The following is a 16,883-nucleotide window of genomic DNA, read 5'->3' as shown; positions in this document are numbered from 1 at the left end:
ATACCAGCTTTCATGAAAACGTCATATAAGAAAAAGAACAGTGGAATAATTTTCAAATTATGCATTAAAGATTATTGCCTGCAAAAGTTGCTCTTTGATGTTAGTGGTGGTCATGCAAGAGTGAACTACACAAACATTTCGTAGTGTCAGAAAGATCTCTTTCTCTTGTACCTTTGCCTTATAAGATTAACTGTTGTTGTTCCATCTCCAATTCCTACCTTGCTTGACCATTTTCTGGTTTTGTTTCATCTTTATCATTCTTTTAAAGAATCTCAAAGATTTAGGTTTCCATTCGCTGTTTTTGAAAGCAAAAAATACTGATACGGAGTTGTCTCCTTGCAGAGAACACATCTAAACATCATTTGACAGCCCAGGACGTTGGAATATGAACCCTCAGCTCCATGTCTCATTGTTTGAAAAAGACACACAACACCATATAGGTAGCAGATGACAAATAAAACAGTTATTCTGGATACTTAAAAGATCTTTATCTACCAGTTCTTTCTATTTTGTTGCAAAATAAGAGAGATGGAAAACAGTGTAATGCTAGTGTCATAAGAATCAAAGTATATGATATATCTGAGTGCTCTCTCATCTTTTGCATCCCACAAGCTTGTTTCTGAAGACTGAAAATAATTTGCACTGGAAAATGACTAGAAAATTTTCATTTCATTTTACTGCTCTGATCTGGATCTGCTATAAATTCAAGCTGTTCAAAGATACCAGGATACATATTTGACAAAAATCAATGCCACGCTCTGGCCCCTGAATTTGGAACAAGAGCAAAATTTGAGGAATTTAAAAATAATTGTGGTACAGCTTGTATTCTAAAACATTGGCGCTTGTCTCTTCCTTCTCATTTAACAGAGCGCAGAACAGATCAGCACATTGTGCCGAAACTTCCAAGAAGTCCAAGCAAGCAGCATGGAAGGACAGAGGGACAACCAGGATCCACCTCCACGACCACTGGCTCGCCACCTTTCTGACGCAGATAGATTGAGGAAAGTCATCCAAGAGCTTATGGACACTGAGAAATCTTACGTCAAGGTAAAAAACCAAAAAATATCTGGCTAGCTACAGCTTTGTTTTTGAGGCTGATTGTGATTTGTAGATGGTTTTAACATATTTCATGCACAACTTTATATAACCAGCCTTCTACAAGGGCCATAACCTACAAAGTCCGCTTATCTAATTGTTCCTGTTGTTTTCAACAGGCTTGCTCCTGTAATAGAGGCTTAGGATTTTGTCTAGTAGCTTTAGGTCTAGCCAATTTGTATTTATATTGGAAAGCAGTAATTTATGGGGAGTAGATACCTGCAATATGTTAACATCGGAGGGTTTCCAGGGGATGTTTCCCTAGTTTTCAAGATGAAGATAAATCTGGTAGAAGAACAGAATAGAGTCTCCTACAAATCAGAAAAAAAGAATAATTGTGGAAAATAGTGCGTAATTATTTTTGAATCAGCAAAGCTAAAAGGCACAACTCCAGTTGGTTGCAGCATCCCACATATGTTATTTCTCCTCTGACTGATAAGTCCATAATTTGTTAGATGTATGTCTCTTCTTTTTATAAACCCCAAATTCCTGTGACTGGATGCCAAAAGAAACGTGAAAACATAGATTTCATTGACCTTCAGCAAGGAGGAATCACCTACTTTATCTCAAAACATATACTTACAGATATGGGTACTTGCTGCAATAACATCTATGGAAAAGAAGAGAAAACACTTTCAGTCTGTTGTTGGTAGTACATCCGTATGTGTAAAGCTTAAGGAAGCTTTACAGAACATGGACCCCTGTGTACATCCAGCTGATGTTTCTTATAGAGGAATCGCTTGAACAAACACGTGATGGTGGAGGTCACTGACCTGTGTGAAATTTTACCCGAGGCAAAATCGTGGCAGGTTGCACATGCTCATTATGGCATTCTCAGGGAGATGCTCGTTACTCTTTCTCCATAAGAATTTCTGCCATTTCTCTTCTCAGGGTCGGAGAGCCCTGCAGTGGGCCCCAGCCCTGCCATCGTGCTTTGGTATGGGATAGTAAGTCTTCAAAAGTGGCACCAATTCTTTGAAGAAGTGGCTGAAAAACCCTTGATCACATCCTCTCTGACAACATAACTGAATGCTTTAATAACTAATAGGATTTTAAAATGTTACTTGTCCTTCTGAATATTACTACTGATATTTAAATGAGTGGCTATTTATATGGTTTATCTAACATACAGGATTAAAACATTTTATGCTGTTCATATACACGGACTCTTTAGAAAGCCATCATCTGTAACATTTTCTCCTCATGCTATGCTAAAATATAATTTTTTTATAATCAAGCTGTAAAGCCTTAAGGATGAAACAAAAACATGACACTGAAATCAATTTGCATCTAATTTAGCAATCACATTAGTGCTAACAACACGCAGGTGATTTTGTTACAGAAGAGGAATTGTATCTCTAGTTCATTCCCCCAAATTACCCATCCCGCAGTTGTCGCATAAAGAACAATTTCAAACTGTTACGTAAAAAGTGAATGAATTCTCTTTCTTGCAGGACTTGAGCTGCCTCTTCGAGCTATACTTGGAGCCCCTTCAAAATGAAACCTTCCTTACCCAGGATGAGGTGAGGGAATAACTGAAAGATGTGCTTTTCATTCTTTTATGGGTTAAGACCTTGGCACTTGAGTTTTGCATTGCTGAGAGCATGACAGAAAAAGCAAATGACGAGGATAACAATAGAATTACACCAATCAGTGCCTTTCTGTCTGGTCTGTGCATCACTGCTTTTTTTAAAGGGTAATTGTTCTTCTGACTTAACTGCTAAGAAATATTTGGGGTTTTTGTAAGGATTTTTTTATAAAAGTTTGAAAAGTATTAACAAAGATGTTACTGGCCTTTGCAACCTTTTTGTGTGTCACATCTCCTTAGTGGACTGTTTTGGCAAGGCCATTGTTAGGTGCATGGAGCGCTGTATTTCATAGCCTGATGGTTTTCACAGATGGAGTCCTTGTTCGGCAGTCTGCCAGAAATGCTGGATTTCCAGAAGGTGTTTCTGGAGACCCTTGAAGATGGAATATCTTCTTCCTCAGATTTTAATACACTGGAAACACCGTCCCAGTTCCGGGTAAGTATTTCATCATTTAACACTTTGTAGTGTGCCTGCAAATGTTTGTGAAATTCTGGCTTTAAGAACTCTTAAGTTTTATATGCTTTTATGTTTGAAGCTTTACTTTGGATTACAGCCATCTATTCAGCCGTGAAAGATAAGTGCTATTTTTCATGGTTTTATGTTTCTCTTTCCCACGGCAGAAGATGCAACATGGACGATGCAGAGTAGACTTTGAGTAGGCTATAAAGTAGCAATGCTTATGATGCAGAACTCCTTTGTAGAACGGTTATTGCTGCTGTGCTGAATTTTGTCCTGCCCTGTGCTTCTCCCCACTGTGCCCAGTTCACCCGCTCCAGACTGCGAACTTTTCCTGTTAAATACTGCATGAGTTTCTCATGTTGTGAGGTCCAAGAAGAGGGCCTACAAATTGTAAAAGGTTGTAGACTGTGTCACAGTGGCATCACCCAGTACCTGCCCTAACCGGAGGAAGAAGGTTCCCTGGCGATGGAGTCCCTGGCTTGGCACCGGGCGAGACTACTGACAGGTCTCCCGGACATTTGCTGCCTTTCTTGCAGCAAACATTGATTAAAAAGAGGGGAGAGGGCTGGTCTCCTCCTCCCTCACTACTCCTCTTTCTTCTCTTTGCTTTGGGAAGTATTTTTCTAAAAACATCTCCCTCGTGATTCAATCCCTGCCACATTTTCCCAACCTCCGCTTCATCCAAGCACATCAGAGGTGCCCTGTAATTACCACGTGCCTGAAAGAAGGAAAACAGTTGGAAAACAATCCTCTGTTGTTTGTTTTACACCGTCACTTCTGGCTTTGGCATTTCTATGCCTTGCTTCCTATTGCTCCTGCTTTTTCCCAGCACAACATACCCTGTTACATGTCTGTTGATTTTTCTTCCTGTGTTGCCTGAAAGATACAGTAAGGCAGAATATCTGCAGGGGTGTTACCTGCTCAGGGAGAAAGGAGGAAATTGCAGGCTTTGCCTAAATAGGCTGAACTCTACACTCAGAGAAATACAAAAACATCATGGAGTTACTACCAATAGTATATTCATGTTTTTTATATATACATATAGATACACATTAAAAAAAATATAGGCTATGTATAGAAAGAGAGCGGATAATCACACTGTTGAGTCTGTGTGTTATGTGCCTGAATACTTATTTAGAATTCTAGCAATCAATTAATACTTTGCTGGTGTTGATTTCAGAAATTGCTGTTTTCCCTCGGAGGCTCCTTTCTGTATTATGCTGACCACTTTAAACTGTACAGTGGCTTCTGTGCAAACCACATCAAAGTTCAGAAAGTTCTTGAGAGAGGTAATTTATTGTCTTCATTATTGTAATTCATTTGCATGAATTTAAACTGCAGTGCACTACTGTAACAGATCTCGTCGACTTGCAGAGAATATTGGTGCAAAGCAAGGACTAATCAGATATTTTTCAATAGGAATAGCTAAGATCTGCGGCTCTGCTGAAGCATGGTATAGAATTGAAGGGCTAAGATTCTTTTTGTAACATCCAGGCAGTAGCCTGAATAGATACAAAAACATCTTCACAAGTTTGTGCTGTCTGCAGATCCAGCTCATACACCAAAAAGCAGCAACAAAGGGTAGAACAAGTTAGGAATTACTTCCTCTGCCATTCGCTGTAGTGCAGTGGAAAAATTACATTGAGGAGTAATCTCACCTTGATACAATTGCGCTCTCAGGCCTTATGTATGTTATTTAAAGCAGGAAATGATTACGAAATCAATAGTGTAAACTGCTTTGTAAACCATCTGTTGGAAAGGATGAGATTTCTGGTGCTGGTTACAAGTTGCAATTCTGTGCTTTCAAATTACTGTAGTTTCTGTGACTTCCATGTTCAACTGACCAACTCTTTTATTTACATGTAGCCAAAACAGACAGTGCCTTTAAGGCCTTTCTGGATGCTCGAAATCCCACAAAGCAACACTCTTCTACACTGGAGTCGTATCTCATAAAGCCTGTTCAGAGAGTGCTGAAATATCCTCTGCTTTTAAAAGAGCTGGTGTCTCTGACAGACAACGAGAGTGAGGAGCACTATCATTTGACAGGTAACTTCTTCCTTTCATCTACAGGAATGAATATGAGTTTAGTTTTATTTCCAGCTCTTTCTGAAGATGCAGGTAGCCATTTAGTAGATAGCACAGAACTTGTCAAAACCTAGAGAGAATTCCCTCCCTCTGCTTAAAAATACTAAGTAGCTTTTTCATGCTTTTAGCAAAAAGTCCTACTTGCTATGTCCGAGTCCCTGTGAGAAGTAGATATGCCCAGGATTTGCCAAGGCAAATAGGACTGGAGTCTTTCTCCTCAATTCTTGCACAGGAACATGACATGTCCTAGTGTTACTTTGTTTTTTTTCCACCACTTGGGAAACACTGACCAAAGCTCCATCTTGTGGTTATGATTCAGTTCTTGAAGTGTGTCAAAGTTTAAGGACATCACAGAAGGAAATTTTATCTGTTTGAGATTTGGCTGTGACTCCTGCTTGTGTAGAAGGGATCTGTATCAAGGCTTTGCAGTCTTCCCATCTAGAAAGACTTATCTGTCTCACATGTATTAGAATTGCTTGCTTTTCTAGGCTTGGATGCTTGGGACTTCACCCTGGCAAATTCCAGTTCAGATCTGTCAGCAGCTAGTGGATGAAAGTCTAGAGATTTATTATTTTATGGATTGATTGTCATTTTAACAAAATCAATTCAGGCAAAATACGTTGTCAGCAAAAAGTCATGAGGCTGTCACTGACTGCAAAGGGAGCTTCTAATAATACTGTTCCCTTGCCCTTACAGCCAAGCTGGGGATGACTTACTTGCAGGTCAGGATGGATGCCAAACTGCTAAAAGGCTGCACCATTACGAGCTAGCAAGACTGGAGAAACGAAGTGCCCTTCTCCCACTCCTTTCTGAATTAACACAAAAGTCTAATGAAATCGAGTGTTGTTCTTGCTTGGAAAACAAAATTTAAACAAAACCTGGACATCAGCATTTAATTTCCTGGATACAATCCATGAGGAGCTTGTACAACCTAGCACTGTATTTCTTTGTCCGTCCTGTGATGAGCCAAATGCAATTTGTTTCCCTTAAAGCTCATCAGAGGACTTATTCTAGGATGCGTGTAGATTACTCTAGAGAGCCTAGTAGCCCTATATAAGTTAACCATGGTTACGCTCATGCTGTTATAAATATTCATAGATCTGGGAGCTTATCACTGGAATGCTTAGTGTAGCCTTTTTGGGCACTTAGGACACCAGATGAGCATTTTTCACTTACTCTGATCAGGAAGCATTCCCTCTACTGTTGCTATGAGAAAGCACTGATATAAAGCAAGAATTCTGTTCACCAAACCTTGGGAACACTGTGTCATTTCTCCTGCCTCAAGTGGAATTCAATAAAAAAATGTCATGTTTAGAAAATACAGTTGAATTACATAGCTGACTATGAAATTTTTAAACCTTACAGAAGCGCTGAAGGCAATGGAAAAAGTAGCAAGTCACATCAACGAGATGCAGAAGATATATGAAGATTATGGCACTGTATTTGACCAACTGGTTGCAGATCAAAGTGGGACAGAGAAGGAGGTAAGAGAAGGAACGCCACAGTTTATTCACTCCTGAAGCATTACCCTGCTTGCCATTGGGTCTTTATGTCTTCCTGAGGTAATTTTCGGAACTTATTTGTGCTGGGCTTCCTCCATTCTCCTTTAATATTTTGACTTCCATTTCTTATCTGCCTGTCAAGTTTCTTTTTGTCAGTTGGTTACGGTAAAATTTTCAGACAGCTGCCAGAGCTGCCTTCCGGACTGACAAGAATTGCAAGCGGGAGTAGACATAGTTTTCAGCAGGAAAAAATCTTCCACTTCTCAAATGTTGCCAAGATTATCCGTGCCCCAAGGCATTCAGATTTTATGCTGTAGAGTTCTTAAGATATTTTTTCACCCGTATAAATGAAAATGGCAATTCAAGGGATTTCACATTAAGGTTTGTTATTCTCATTCTCTACGCTTCCAGTGCTGAGGCATCCACTGGTATTTGTCAGAGCAAAAACCATTAGTTAAACAGACCATGGGCACGCATCTCCCAGAACTGGGGCAGCGAGGTCTCAACTTGGCCATTTACATCATGCGATTACTAAGCAGATCGAATCTGTAAAGGTGGAGATCAGAGATGAGAGATGCCGGCTCAGTTGTTTTATTTCCTCCTAGTGAAAGCCAAATCGCCCCTGTTGGTTACCTGGTTTCTCATCATTTATGGGGAAACAAAACTTGACAGCCTGGGTGATTCTTCACAGTGTTACGTTGTGTCCCACAGAAGAAAGTGGCCTCAGAGTACAAGACCTCCATTAATTCTGCCATTGGCAATGTCATTAATACTAATTAATACTAATTACTCTACAGGAGTTAAAGATACTTACAGCTAATAAATGAGACAGTTTACAACTGGCTATATGTAAGTGATGGATCATCAGATCAACTAAATATTCTTCTAAGTTACTAATCAAAAGAACTACTATCCAACTTCTGTAACTTAGGGACTATTACTTTTTAGAGTTGTTACCTATTTTAAAAAGGGGGTTACTCACACTTTTCCTGCTGTAGTGCAGCGCGCTCTGCCTTTCTCTCTGTACCTAAGAGGAAATACAGAAGACATAGATCCTTGAAGTTATTGATGTGTACTCATTAACGTTTTACTCACATATGTGGATCGCAGCACTGATGTACATGTTTATACTATTTATTTATGTTATCTACTGTTATAATTTAATACAGGTGACAGAGCTTTCAATGGGAGAACTTCTGATGCACTCTGCAGTTTCCTGGCTGAATCCTTTCCCATCGCTGGGCAAAGCAAGAAAAGACCTTGAACTTACAGTGTTTGGTAAGTGTCTTCCCTCATGACTCTCTGCTCTTTCAAATCCATAGATTACCACATTAAATCTTCTCACAAGATGAAAGCCACCATCTCCTTTCCCTGTGGCCATGTGATAGCTAGGGTAGACTTACATCTGATAAAATACATCATTGTATTTCCTAATATGAGGGAAGTTTCCATTCGTTTGTTTGCTGTTGCCATTTGCTCTGTGAGCCAACCTCAGCTGCTCTCCTGCCTGTATGTAAACTATGAAAATCAGTGATGTTCAAGAGGCAATATTCTCTTTAGAACAATTTGCTAATCAGGCTTTCAAAGGATAGTGGTAGAAAAATCATGATTTATTGTACTTTTGTGAATGCAGGCTAACTTGTTTTACAGCTACTGCATCGAAATCCCCATCCAGATTATTTTAACCTGAAAAATGGATGTGGAAATGAGAGCATACAAACAAAGAGTTTTATTTAATAGTATAGATATAATTAATCATTTAATAATTACCTAAGTAATTAAATCTTCCCGTGAAACATCTTAGGCACTTCTCCATTTTTTTAAAAAATATTTCTGTAAAATGTCAGAACAACTCCAGGTTGATGAGAGACAGGTTTCTCTTTTCTCGGGGCTGTGGTGCACTCCTTCCCTGGGAAGCACGACAGGTATGGGGAGGGGCTGCTTCCAACAGAAGAACAAACAGGAGCTACCTGCCAGGTTCCTTGGCTGAGCTCCTCAGTGATCCGCCTACGCCAGACACTTTGCAGCAGGACAGGGATGGATGAAAGGGCTGTGGCCTGATGCTCACCTTCAACTGCTCGTTAGCCGCTTGAGAAACCAAATTTTATTCTCAGTTCAAACCCTACGTGGGCAGCTTAGAAAATGCACCTGCTATGTGGAACTGAAGGAAACTGCCAAGCTCTGGGGTTAATGCTGTGCTCGCTATGGCTGCATCCTGGCTTCGTGTAAGGATGAGACTCGACTGCATGCCATCGCCTCTCTCTCCTCTTCCACTGGAAGGAAACATGAATGCTTGAGTAGGGATAGAGCTGTACTGCCCTGGAGTCCAATCTGGGATCCAGGACTGCTCTGCAGAGCCATCCCTTGGTTCACCTGCAGCTTCAACGCCCCCGTGTTTCTCTTCCTCCTTACAGATGAGAGAGAACATGTCCTTGCCTCCCTGGAGGCCAAGTGATTAGATAACATTAGTGAGCTGCTCCCGTCGGATGTAGTGGAAGCCAGAGAATTCCTGCAGATGGAAAAGCAGGAATTGAGATGTTTGAGTTTCCAGCTAAACAAAAGCTGAACTGCAGGCAGAACAGACTTAGCATCCTTTTTCACAGCCTATAGCCCTTCACTCCACTTGAAAACATCCACTGATAACAAAAAGAAAATGTGAACCTTTACATCTAACCTACATCTGCTGTACTTGTTTATGTGAAGACTTACAGGAGACAGGTTGCTGGTAGTTTCAGAATAAATGTGCAGAATGGCTTCATCCTAAATATTTGGAACAAAATCTGAGGAAAAAATACTGCCATTGCATGAACAAGTGTAGGATGAAAAACCCAGCTGTCATCTTAATACAGGGCAGGTGCTTTTCAATCAGTTTGCTTACCTCATCCTTCACATTCCCATGATGACAATAATCAGCTTCACCAAGATATTTTCATTGAATATTACATCTGTAATTAACATTTTTTCTTTTTTTCTTTCCTTTTTAGTTTTTAAGAGGGCTGTGATACTAGTGTATAAGGAGAACTACAAACTGAAAAAGAAAATGGTAAGTGTGGTATCGGTGGCGGCGGTGGGTGTTTATGCAGGGGACAGTACTGCAGCGCGCGATGAACCATACTGGTGTTGAAGGGGGAGTGACTGCGGTGAAACACCACCTCCCCTCGCTAGGCTGGAATTCTAGCTGTTGCAGCTGAAACAAGTGCTCAGCATCTGTGTAGCAGTAAATATTTTTCTGTTATTTAGTGAGCAGCAGCATCTTCTCTGGGTGAGCCCCACGTTAGTTCCATCAGGTGGAATATGAAACATTGCCACGTAGGAATGATTTCATTCTTCCAGATGGCATTTACGATGGCCTACCTTAACATAGTGTGTGGGTTAAAGACCTCTGTTTATAGATCCTTGATCACCCTGGAAGGAAAGAAAAGGAAAAGGGGGGTTATAAACATAACCGCCTCGATCCCCACTTACAAAGCTGGAACACTGAAGACAAGTGGGAAGTTGTATATCGCTGAGTAGCAGTGGTGAAGTACTGCACCATGCTTATCCTAACAGATGGAGGGGCTCTAAAAGTAGCAGCAGCAGCTACGTGATTAATGTATTCTGCTAATCAACAGTCTGTGGGGTCCCTCTTGGGAATCTTGTTCTCTAGTAGTACTTATATGCAAAGTATTATTTTTATCCATTAAAAACAAGTGCTTTTAAAAGTTGAAGCAATTACAAATTCCAAAGGTTGTGTCTATCACCGTTTCAACTACGTTTACAAGCATGTATTAGGGTACTGAAGGAAAAAAGTTTATTGAATTTAGTTTCTCTTCAGAGGCAGGTCTTTTAAGAGCAACACAAAAAGAACCCCACTTTTTTTTTTACTTCTTAGAAGTATCCTTGTTGTTTTTCTTTTTGCAGCCTACTAATGTTCGTGCTGCACATAATTATGGTGACTTGGATCCATTTAAATTTCGTTGGCTGATTCCTTTATCTGCTCTTCAAGTTCGACTGGGGAACACAGCAGGTAATTCCCTCACACTGAATACTTTAGGATTGAACGCCTGTCTGGGATTCTGTAATATTGCTGCTTCCAGGTGTCTTTCTGGAGCCTCTGCACACAGGCAGGTGTAGAGGAAATAGCACCTACTGTTGTCTCTGCACTTGGGGGGGGAACAGGCTTGGTATGTTAACAGACTTTCTTCATTTGGTATGTTGGCTTCTTCCGTCAGTTCAGGAAGATGCAACATGATGCAAAGGAATGACAGAATGGAAACCCCCCATGAAAAGATACCATCAGTGGTATTTTACCAGCAACAAGAAGGTGATTTACCATGGCTGATGTCCTGGTGACGCCCTTAAACTGTGTGTGTGCTGACCCTTGTATTTCTCCAAATGGGGGAGAGGTGACTGTGTGGTAGCAGAGAACTGAGTTTTTATTTTCCCTTTGAGTTGATCTTTATGATCCTATCCAGTTCTCTCTCTTCTGTAAAGTGTCACTAGGTATTTCGAGCAAATAAATGCTTTGCGCACCAGGGAGAAGGCCTTTGAAGGCTGGAAGGCAGCGAGAAGCAGTAGGAGTGAGGGAAAACAACACTCCAAGAGAGAAGCTGGCAAAGGCAGCACTAGGCTGCTGCAACAGGAGAGTCCAGGGGCCTTTCCTTTGCGTTCCGTCTCGGGTGAGATCTCATGAGGATCCACCCATGGCTGCATTAACACAGGCTCCAGGAGCAGAGGAGCTCTGCACTGGTCTTTCTAATGCTGAAGGTTTTGTGAAATATGTACAAAAATAAAGTTTCCTTTCATGCACAGGAACAGAGAACAGCTGTATCTGGGAACTGATTCACACAAAGTCAGAACTAGAAGGCAGGCCAGAAACAATTTTTCAGTTGTGCAGCAGGTAAGCTTTACATGGAGGTTGTATTTGACAAATCACATTAACGGAATTAAAAAAAAAACGATTTTCCCCTGCGTGACCTTTGCATCAGCACTTCTAAGGTGGCTCTCATTCTTTGAATCCAAGCACTATGCCAGCATTTTAATGCGTAAAGTATAACCACAATTTGAAATGGGAGTGAATTTGGTGCAGGGATCCAATGTCAGAAACCTGCACAGACGTATGGTCATAAGTTCCAGTATGATATGGGCAAAGTAACTGATTTTATCAGACTCTCAGTTAGTTAGCAGAAATTACTTTCTGATAAAGACCACTTAAGGGGTTATCCCTTGGTACTGAAGTTGCCTTTCAGGGGAAAATAAAGATCTCAAAACACAAAGTGTGTGAAATGCCTAACAACATATAAAGATATTAGCTGCAAAGCCACTCCTAAAGCTACTGGAAAAAAAAAAACCAAAACACCACTGCACTAAAACTCAGCAGCAGAAAGGAGGTGGGCAGATTTTTATCCCAATAGTTTCTTACTTCAGAGAGGAAAATTATGTTATCTGTTTTCTTAAACTCGCAGTGACTGTGAGAACAAGACTAACATCGTGAAGGTGATCCGTTCTATTTTGCGGGAGAATTTCAGACGTCACATAAAATGTGAGCTACCGCTGGAGAAAACATGTAAAGATCGCCTCGTCCCACTCAAGAACCGTGTACCTGCAACAGCCAAACTGGGTAAGAAACACGTTCTCAGAGGGAAAAATGGAGTCTGGACTCCAGTGCTGGCAGAAGGCTCGCAGTTATTACCATGACTGTAGTGTGTCACGTGCCAGATCCACAAATCCCATTTCTTTTTCAGGCTGGGGAGGTGGTGGAAGTTTCTCCACAACTCAGTGCATGACAGGGGCTAGAGGAGATACGCAAGTCTGCCATCTGTGCCACACTGCCATGTGTCGTTAGCTCTCTTAGGGGAAGACTTAATAAGGCCCAAACTAATTTGACTGGGAAGAAACAGCCTCCCTTTGGCAGGCAGTATTACGTGTTCTTTCCTCTGAGTTCCCTTTAGGAATTCAGCTCTCATAACATTTAAAGCTAAAACAACTGGCAAAACGCAGGGGTCTTGCTTCTTTCAATGCATCCCCGCAGATGCCCTAATTAAGTACAGGCTTCAGACATTTTAGTTAAATGAATACCTACTAGTTCTCCATCTGATCAGTCTGTAAAATCCCCTTAACATCATGGGAACTGGGACAGTTCAACTCCCGCCTACAACCTGGCCCTCCAGTGCCTGAGGTGTCTGAATCAGTCTTGCTTTCCTGCAGAGGCGTGTAAATCATTACTACAATTTTTGGAGGATTTTGTATGTATTACACGTGAAGGCAAGCACATAACCCTGGGGTAGGCAGAATGACAACTCTGACACAGGATCGCACTGTCGGTATCAGAGCACTGACACATCTGACCTGGGATGATTATCAAATGAGACTTCATACACTGTTATTGTAAGTGGGATACTAAGACAGATGGTACAGCTGGTGTTTTGCTGAGAAAATAAATGTGCCTTTTTCCTCTGCACAGCTTCCACGAGGTCCTTGAAGGTCCTGAAGAATTCATCCAGTAGCGAGTGGAACGGCGACCCGGGGAAAAGCACCTTCCAGGACTCCGATGAGGGCAGCCTGAGCAGCAGCACTCAGAGCAGCAGCTGCCACACTGCCGAGAGCATACAGGAGCCCAAAAAGTCATCTCCCACTAAACACGTAGAGAGCTCTGCATCCGACTTTTCTAACGTTCTTGTCAAAGAATCGGATATTCTCAGTGATGATGATGATGATGACTACCGGAGCCTAAAGAAGGGCAGCCCTACGAAAGACATTGAAATACAGTTCCAACGGCTGAAGATTTCTGAGGAACTGAATACAGACTCTGAACGGGATCAGGCTGCTGAAAATGAGGAAGGAGATGGCTTTGAGACAAGACAGCATCCAAAGCTGGTGCGTGGCCATTTCTGCCCCGTGAAGAGAAAAGTAAACAGCACAAAGCGTCACAGAGGAACTTTAATGGCAATGCAAGAACGTCACCAGTCCCTCGACAGTCACTCTGATGCTGCAAACCTGGATCTGAACTCGATTTTAGAGAGAGAATTTAGCGTCCAGAGTTTAACATCTGTAGTCAATGAGGACTGTTTTTATGAAGCTGTGGAGAGGCACGGGAAATCCTAGCTTTCTAAGCACTATATTTAAAATATTCATTTGAAGTCTACATAAAATTCAACAAACTTATTTTGCTTTAAAACTAGTAAGTTCATGGAAGCTGCAGGAAAACTACTATCTGATTTTGTGCACTAATACATTTTTTCCACAAAAACAGCTGTAAAGGATTCTTAAGTTATTTTAATTTATTGTGGATCAAAAAAATAGATTAAGTTGGCCAAGGTCTGTAAATTAGTTCATCCCTTTTCAAGCAGTTGTTAAGCTGATGTTGTTTTCTTGGGGAGGGGAGGGGAAGGGAAGGGACGGCCAGCCTCGCTAGTATTTTAAGTAATGTGGAAAAGGTGCTAGTGAGTGGCGGAGAGGATTACAATGGAAAGTAGCATTGCAAAATGGATTTTTCAATACCTTGGGCATTTTGTTTCTTTGGGTTTCATTTTTGCTTTATTTAAAGCAGAATTAAGTTATTTTACTGTGTTTTAGTGCACAATAGTGCAGAAATTTCATTTTTGTATGTTTCAAGATGCTGTTTATACTTTATACATATGTGTAAATACAAAACCAAAGCTTGGCCTGTAATCTTTTATTTGACTGTATTTTTTATTTTCTCTACCAACCTGTACAGTAAAAGACAAATAAGTATTGTACTTAGCCATGTTTTCTATTTTTTACCATGCTGCTTTTCTCTAGTTGGAGCTTTAAATCCCAAATTCTTTGCTTTTGCATAAGTGAGAAGAGTATTAGCAGACCTTGAGGCAATCTGTGCACTTTATCCTCCTCTAAGCCAGTCACTTGAGTATATTTACACAAGAGCTTGAGCTTTTGTTTTTAAATTATTCTGCACAGTAGGATGTCCCAGGTTAAAAAGAGCACAAAAACCCAAACAGTGTCTGACATGCTGAAGGATGAAAAGTATTTTTCTTACGTTTCAACAATGTGCTTTCATTCATACAGAACTCAATTATTTCCAGAAGTATCCCAACTTAATTACGTCTCACAGCATACCCCATTCTTGGTATGATTTCTAGCCGTTCCCCTGAAGTAAAAGGAACCTGTAGGCACCTTGTAACTGGACTGTCTTTTCACTTTTGCCTGCAGTTGAACGGAATGAAGAAATAAAATGGGAAAGCCCTCTCTCCGCCACTTTCGCAAACATAGTTCTTCCATGCCTGCACAGATGTAGGAATATATAAGCCTCCTTTTACTGACTCAATACCTCTAAATCAAGGAGTTAAAACTAATTAAAAAAATCAGTCTGCTGCAATTATGGCTGTTACAGCTAATCTTCCTCTTCAGTCTGTTCGAGCTCACTGGTACTTTCAAGTAAATTCCTCCTCTTCTTTTGCCTTAGTTCTTGTCTGTAATTGTACACAAAGAGGCCTGGATCTTCATCACACATTTTCCTGTATGTATCGCACAGATTTCTAAACTGTGACATGGAGAGCTGAAAAGGACGCAGCGTTGGATCAACATTTGCTGTCATCATCAGCTGTTCTGTTCTTTTCAAACGTCCACTTTCAGGAAACAAGGTCCTAAAAGGTGTGGGGAGAAGACAAAGGAATTCAGACAAACAATTCAGTTTCCCTTAAAGAGTAACAGGATCCTCCTGGGAATTTACTTTCATACTAAACCTATATTAAGTATGTCATTATTTTCGCTCGGGCACTCTTAATACAGCTCATTAGCTAAGCTAATGGAAACATATGTATTTACTCTGTGGCCAAATGCATTAGCACCTCTCTCACACAAGTTCCCCAAATTTGAATTAATAGTCTTAGTTCAAGTGATTTTTAATGTCTCACAAAAACGGATGCTACAAAATGCAAACTACTAAAAGGCGAAGCTCTTACTAAGCTGTAGCTCTCAGCCTACAAGAGGTCAGGAAGGCAGAAACTTTGCACATGGTTGATGTGCATGTCTCAATTTTCAAATTACCTGCCTCTATCATGCATACATAAGACCTAAAGATGCTGTGCATCTAATTAATGCAGTAACACCCCCAGCTGTGTTCTGCAGGTTGGCTGGACAAGCTACTCAAAAGGCTTTGTGTAAATCAGTGATCTAGTTGGCTCTCAGTGGGCAGAATGCAACGTTAAGAAAGGGTTTAAAATGACAAGCGAAGGATGGACCTTCTGGGAACAACCTGGTTTAAAGGATGTGCTACTCCAGGCCTTGGTTGAAATGTCCCCATTAGTTCAGCATCTAGGTCAGCAAGATTAAAATAGATCAATCCTTATTTTATTATCCCTCCTTAAGTTATTATTTCCTTTGATTTAGTGGTTAAAAGATGTGCCTGGAGCCAAAAATGTTTAATCACCTTTTATATAGAGGCTATGAACCATCTTATAAATGTCTGTCAACAGCAACTTAAAATACAGTATTTTTCTTCATGGACCTTCTTAATAGCTTTCTCTCACAGGTCATGTCTCTCTTGGATCTCAGAATTTACACACAAATGTAAACTGATTCTATTATCTTGGTTTTTAATACAGTATATGCGCTAGACAGCTTGACAGATACCTTATAATGAACTTAATAGCCTTATTATACCCCAAAATTTGCCTTTGTTTTTTTTTCAGGTCAGCTAAAGAGTGAGAGGATTGTGTTTCTTAGCCGCACACTAGGGCTAAAGTATGATAAGCTGCTAGGGGGATACGTGAAGTCCAAAAGTTCAGATTCCCCCTCCTTGCCTTAAAGGAATGCAGAGCAGTTACTAACAATTTGAGATTACACACTAGTTGGTGGTGGGGTGGGTTGCTTTGTTTTGGTTCGGTGCGTTGTGTTTTTTGGGGTTTGTTTTTTTGTTTTGTTTTGTGGGGTTTTTGGTTTTGTGTGTTTTTTTTTTTTTAAACTTTGGCAAAAATATTCTACATAACTTTGATATGCTGCTTGCACATGCCTTCTGCTTACATTGTCAACTGAAACTGTTCTTTAACAAAATAAACAACCCACCACCCTGTACATCAAATACAAATTGATCTAGAGTTTGGATACCACATTTTCTAACCACCGCCAAATGCACTCAAATCTTAACACAAGCAAATCCGTATGCATTTTAGATCCAATGTCTGCATCCCAGACT

At 40.6% G+C, this 16,883-nt stretch overlaps 1 protein-coding gene across 1 annotated transcript; it reads left to right on the top strand.

The window, feature by feature from the left end:
- Positions 1-872: 872 nt before the first annotated feature.
- LOC104156406 (T-lymphoma invasion and metastasis-inducing protein 2-like) lies at positions 873-14,550 on the top strand. The gene is made up of 12 exons (XM_009705910.1): positions 873-1,047; positions 2,550-2,618; positions 2,994-3,119; positions 4,324-4,432; positions 5,010-5,189; positions 6,594-6,712; positions 7,900-8,008; positions 9,715-9,773; positions 10,631-10,736; positions 11,522-11,609; positions 12,175-12,329; positions 13,173-14,550. Exons 1-12 carry the CDS (start codon positions 925-927, stop codon positions 13,811-13,813), a joined length of 1,884 nt encoding a protein of 627 aa, XP_009704212.1. The 5' UTR covers positions 873-924; the 3' UTR covers positions 13,814-14,550.
- The last annotated feature ends 2,333 nt before the right edge of the window (positions 14,551-16,883 follow it).

The sequence above is a fragment of the Cariama cristata genome, unplaced genomic scaffold, assembly GCF_000690535.1.
Source record: "Cariama cristata isolate BGI_N322 unplaced genomic scaffold, ASM69053v1 scaffold41818, whole genome shotgun sequence".
In the NCBI taxonomy this organism is placed as follows: domain Eukaryota; kingdom Metazoa; phylum Chordata; class Aves; order Cariamiformes; family Cariamidae; genus Cariama; species Cariama cristata.
Note: the sequence above shows the minus strand (reverse complement) of the source record. Positions and strands in the feature narration are given on the sequence as shown.

Coding starts and splice junctions, on each gene's coding strand:
- LOC104156406 (XM_009705910.1), top strand. CDS start 925: ATGGAAGGACAGAGGGACAACCAGGATCCACCTCCACGACCACTGGCT. Junction 10,737..11,521: donor TCGACTGGGGAACACAGCAG/GTAATTCCCTCA, acceptor TTTCATGCACAG/GAACAGAGAACAGCTGTATC. Junction 11,610..12,174: donor ATTTTTCAGTTGTGCAGCAG/GTAAGCTTTACA, acceptor TTAAACTCGCAG/TGACTGTGAGAACAAGACTA.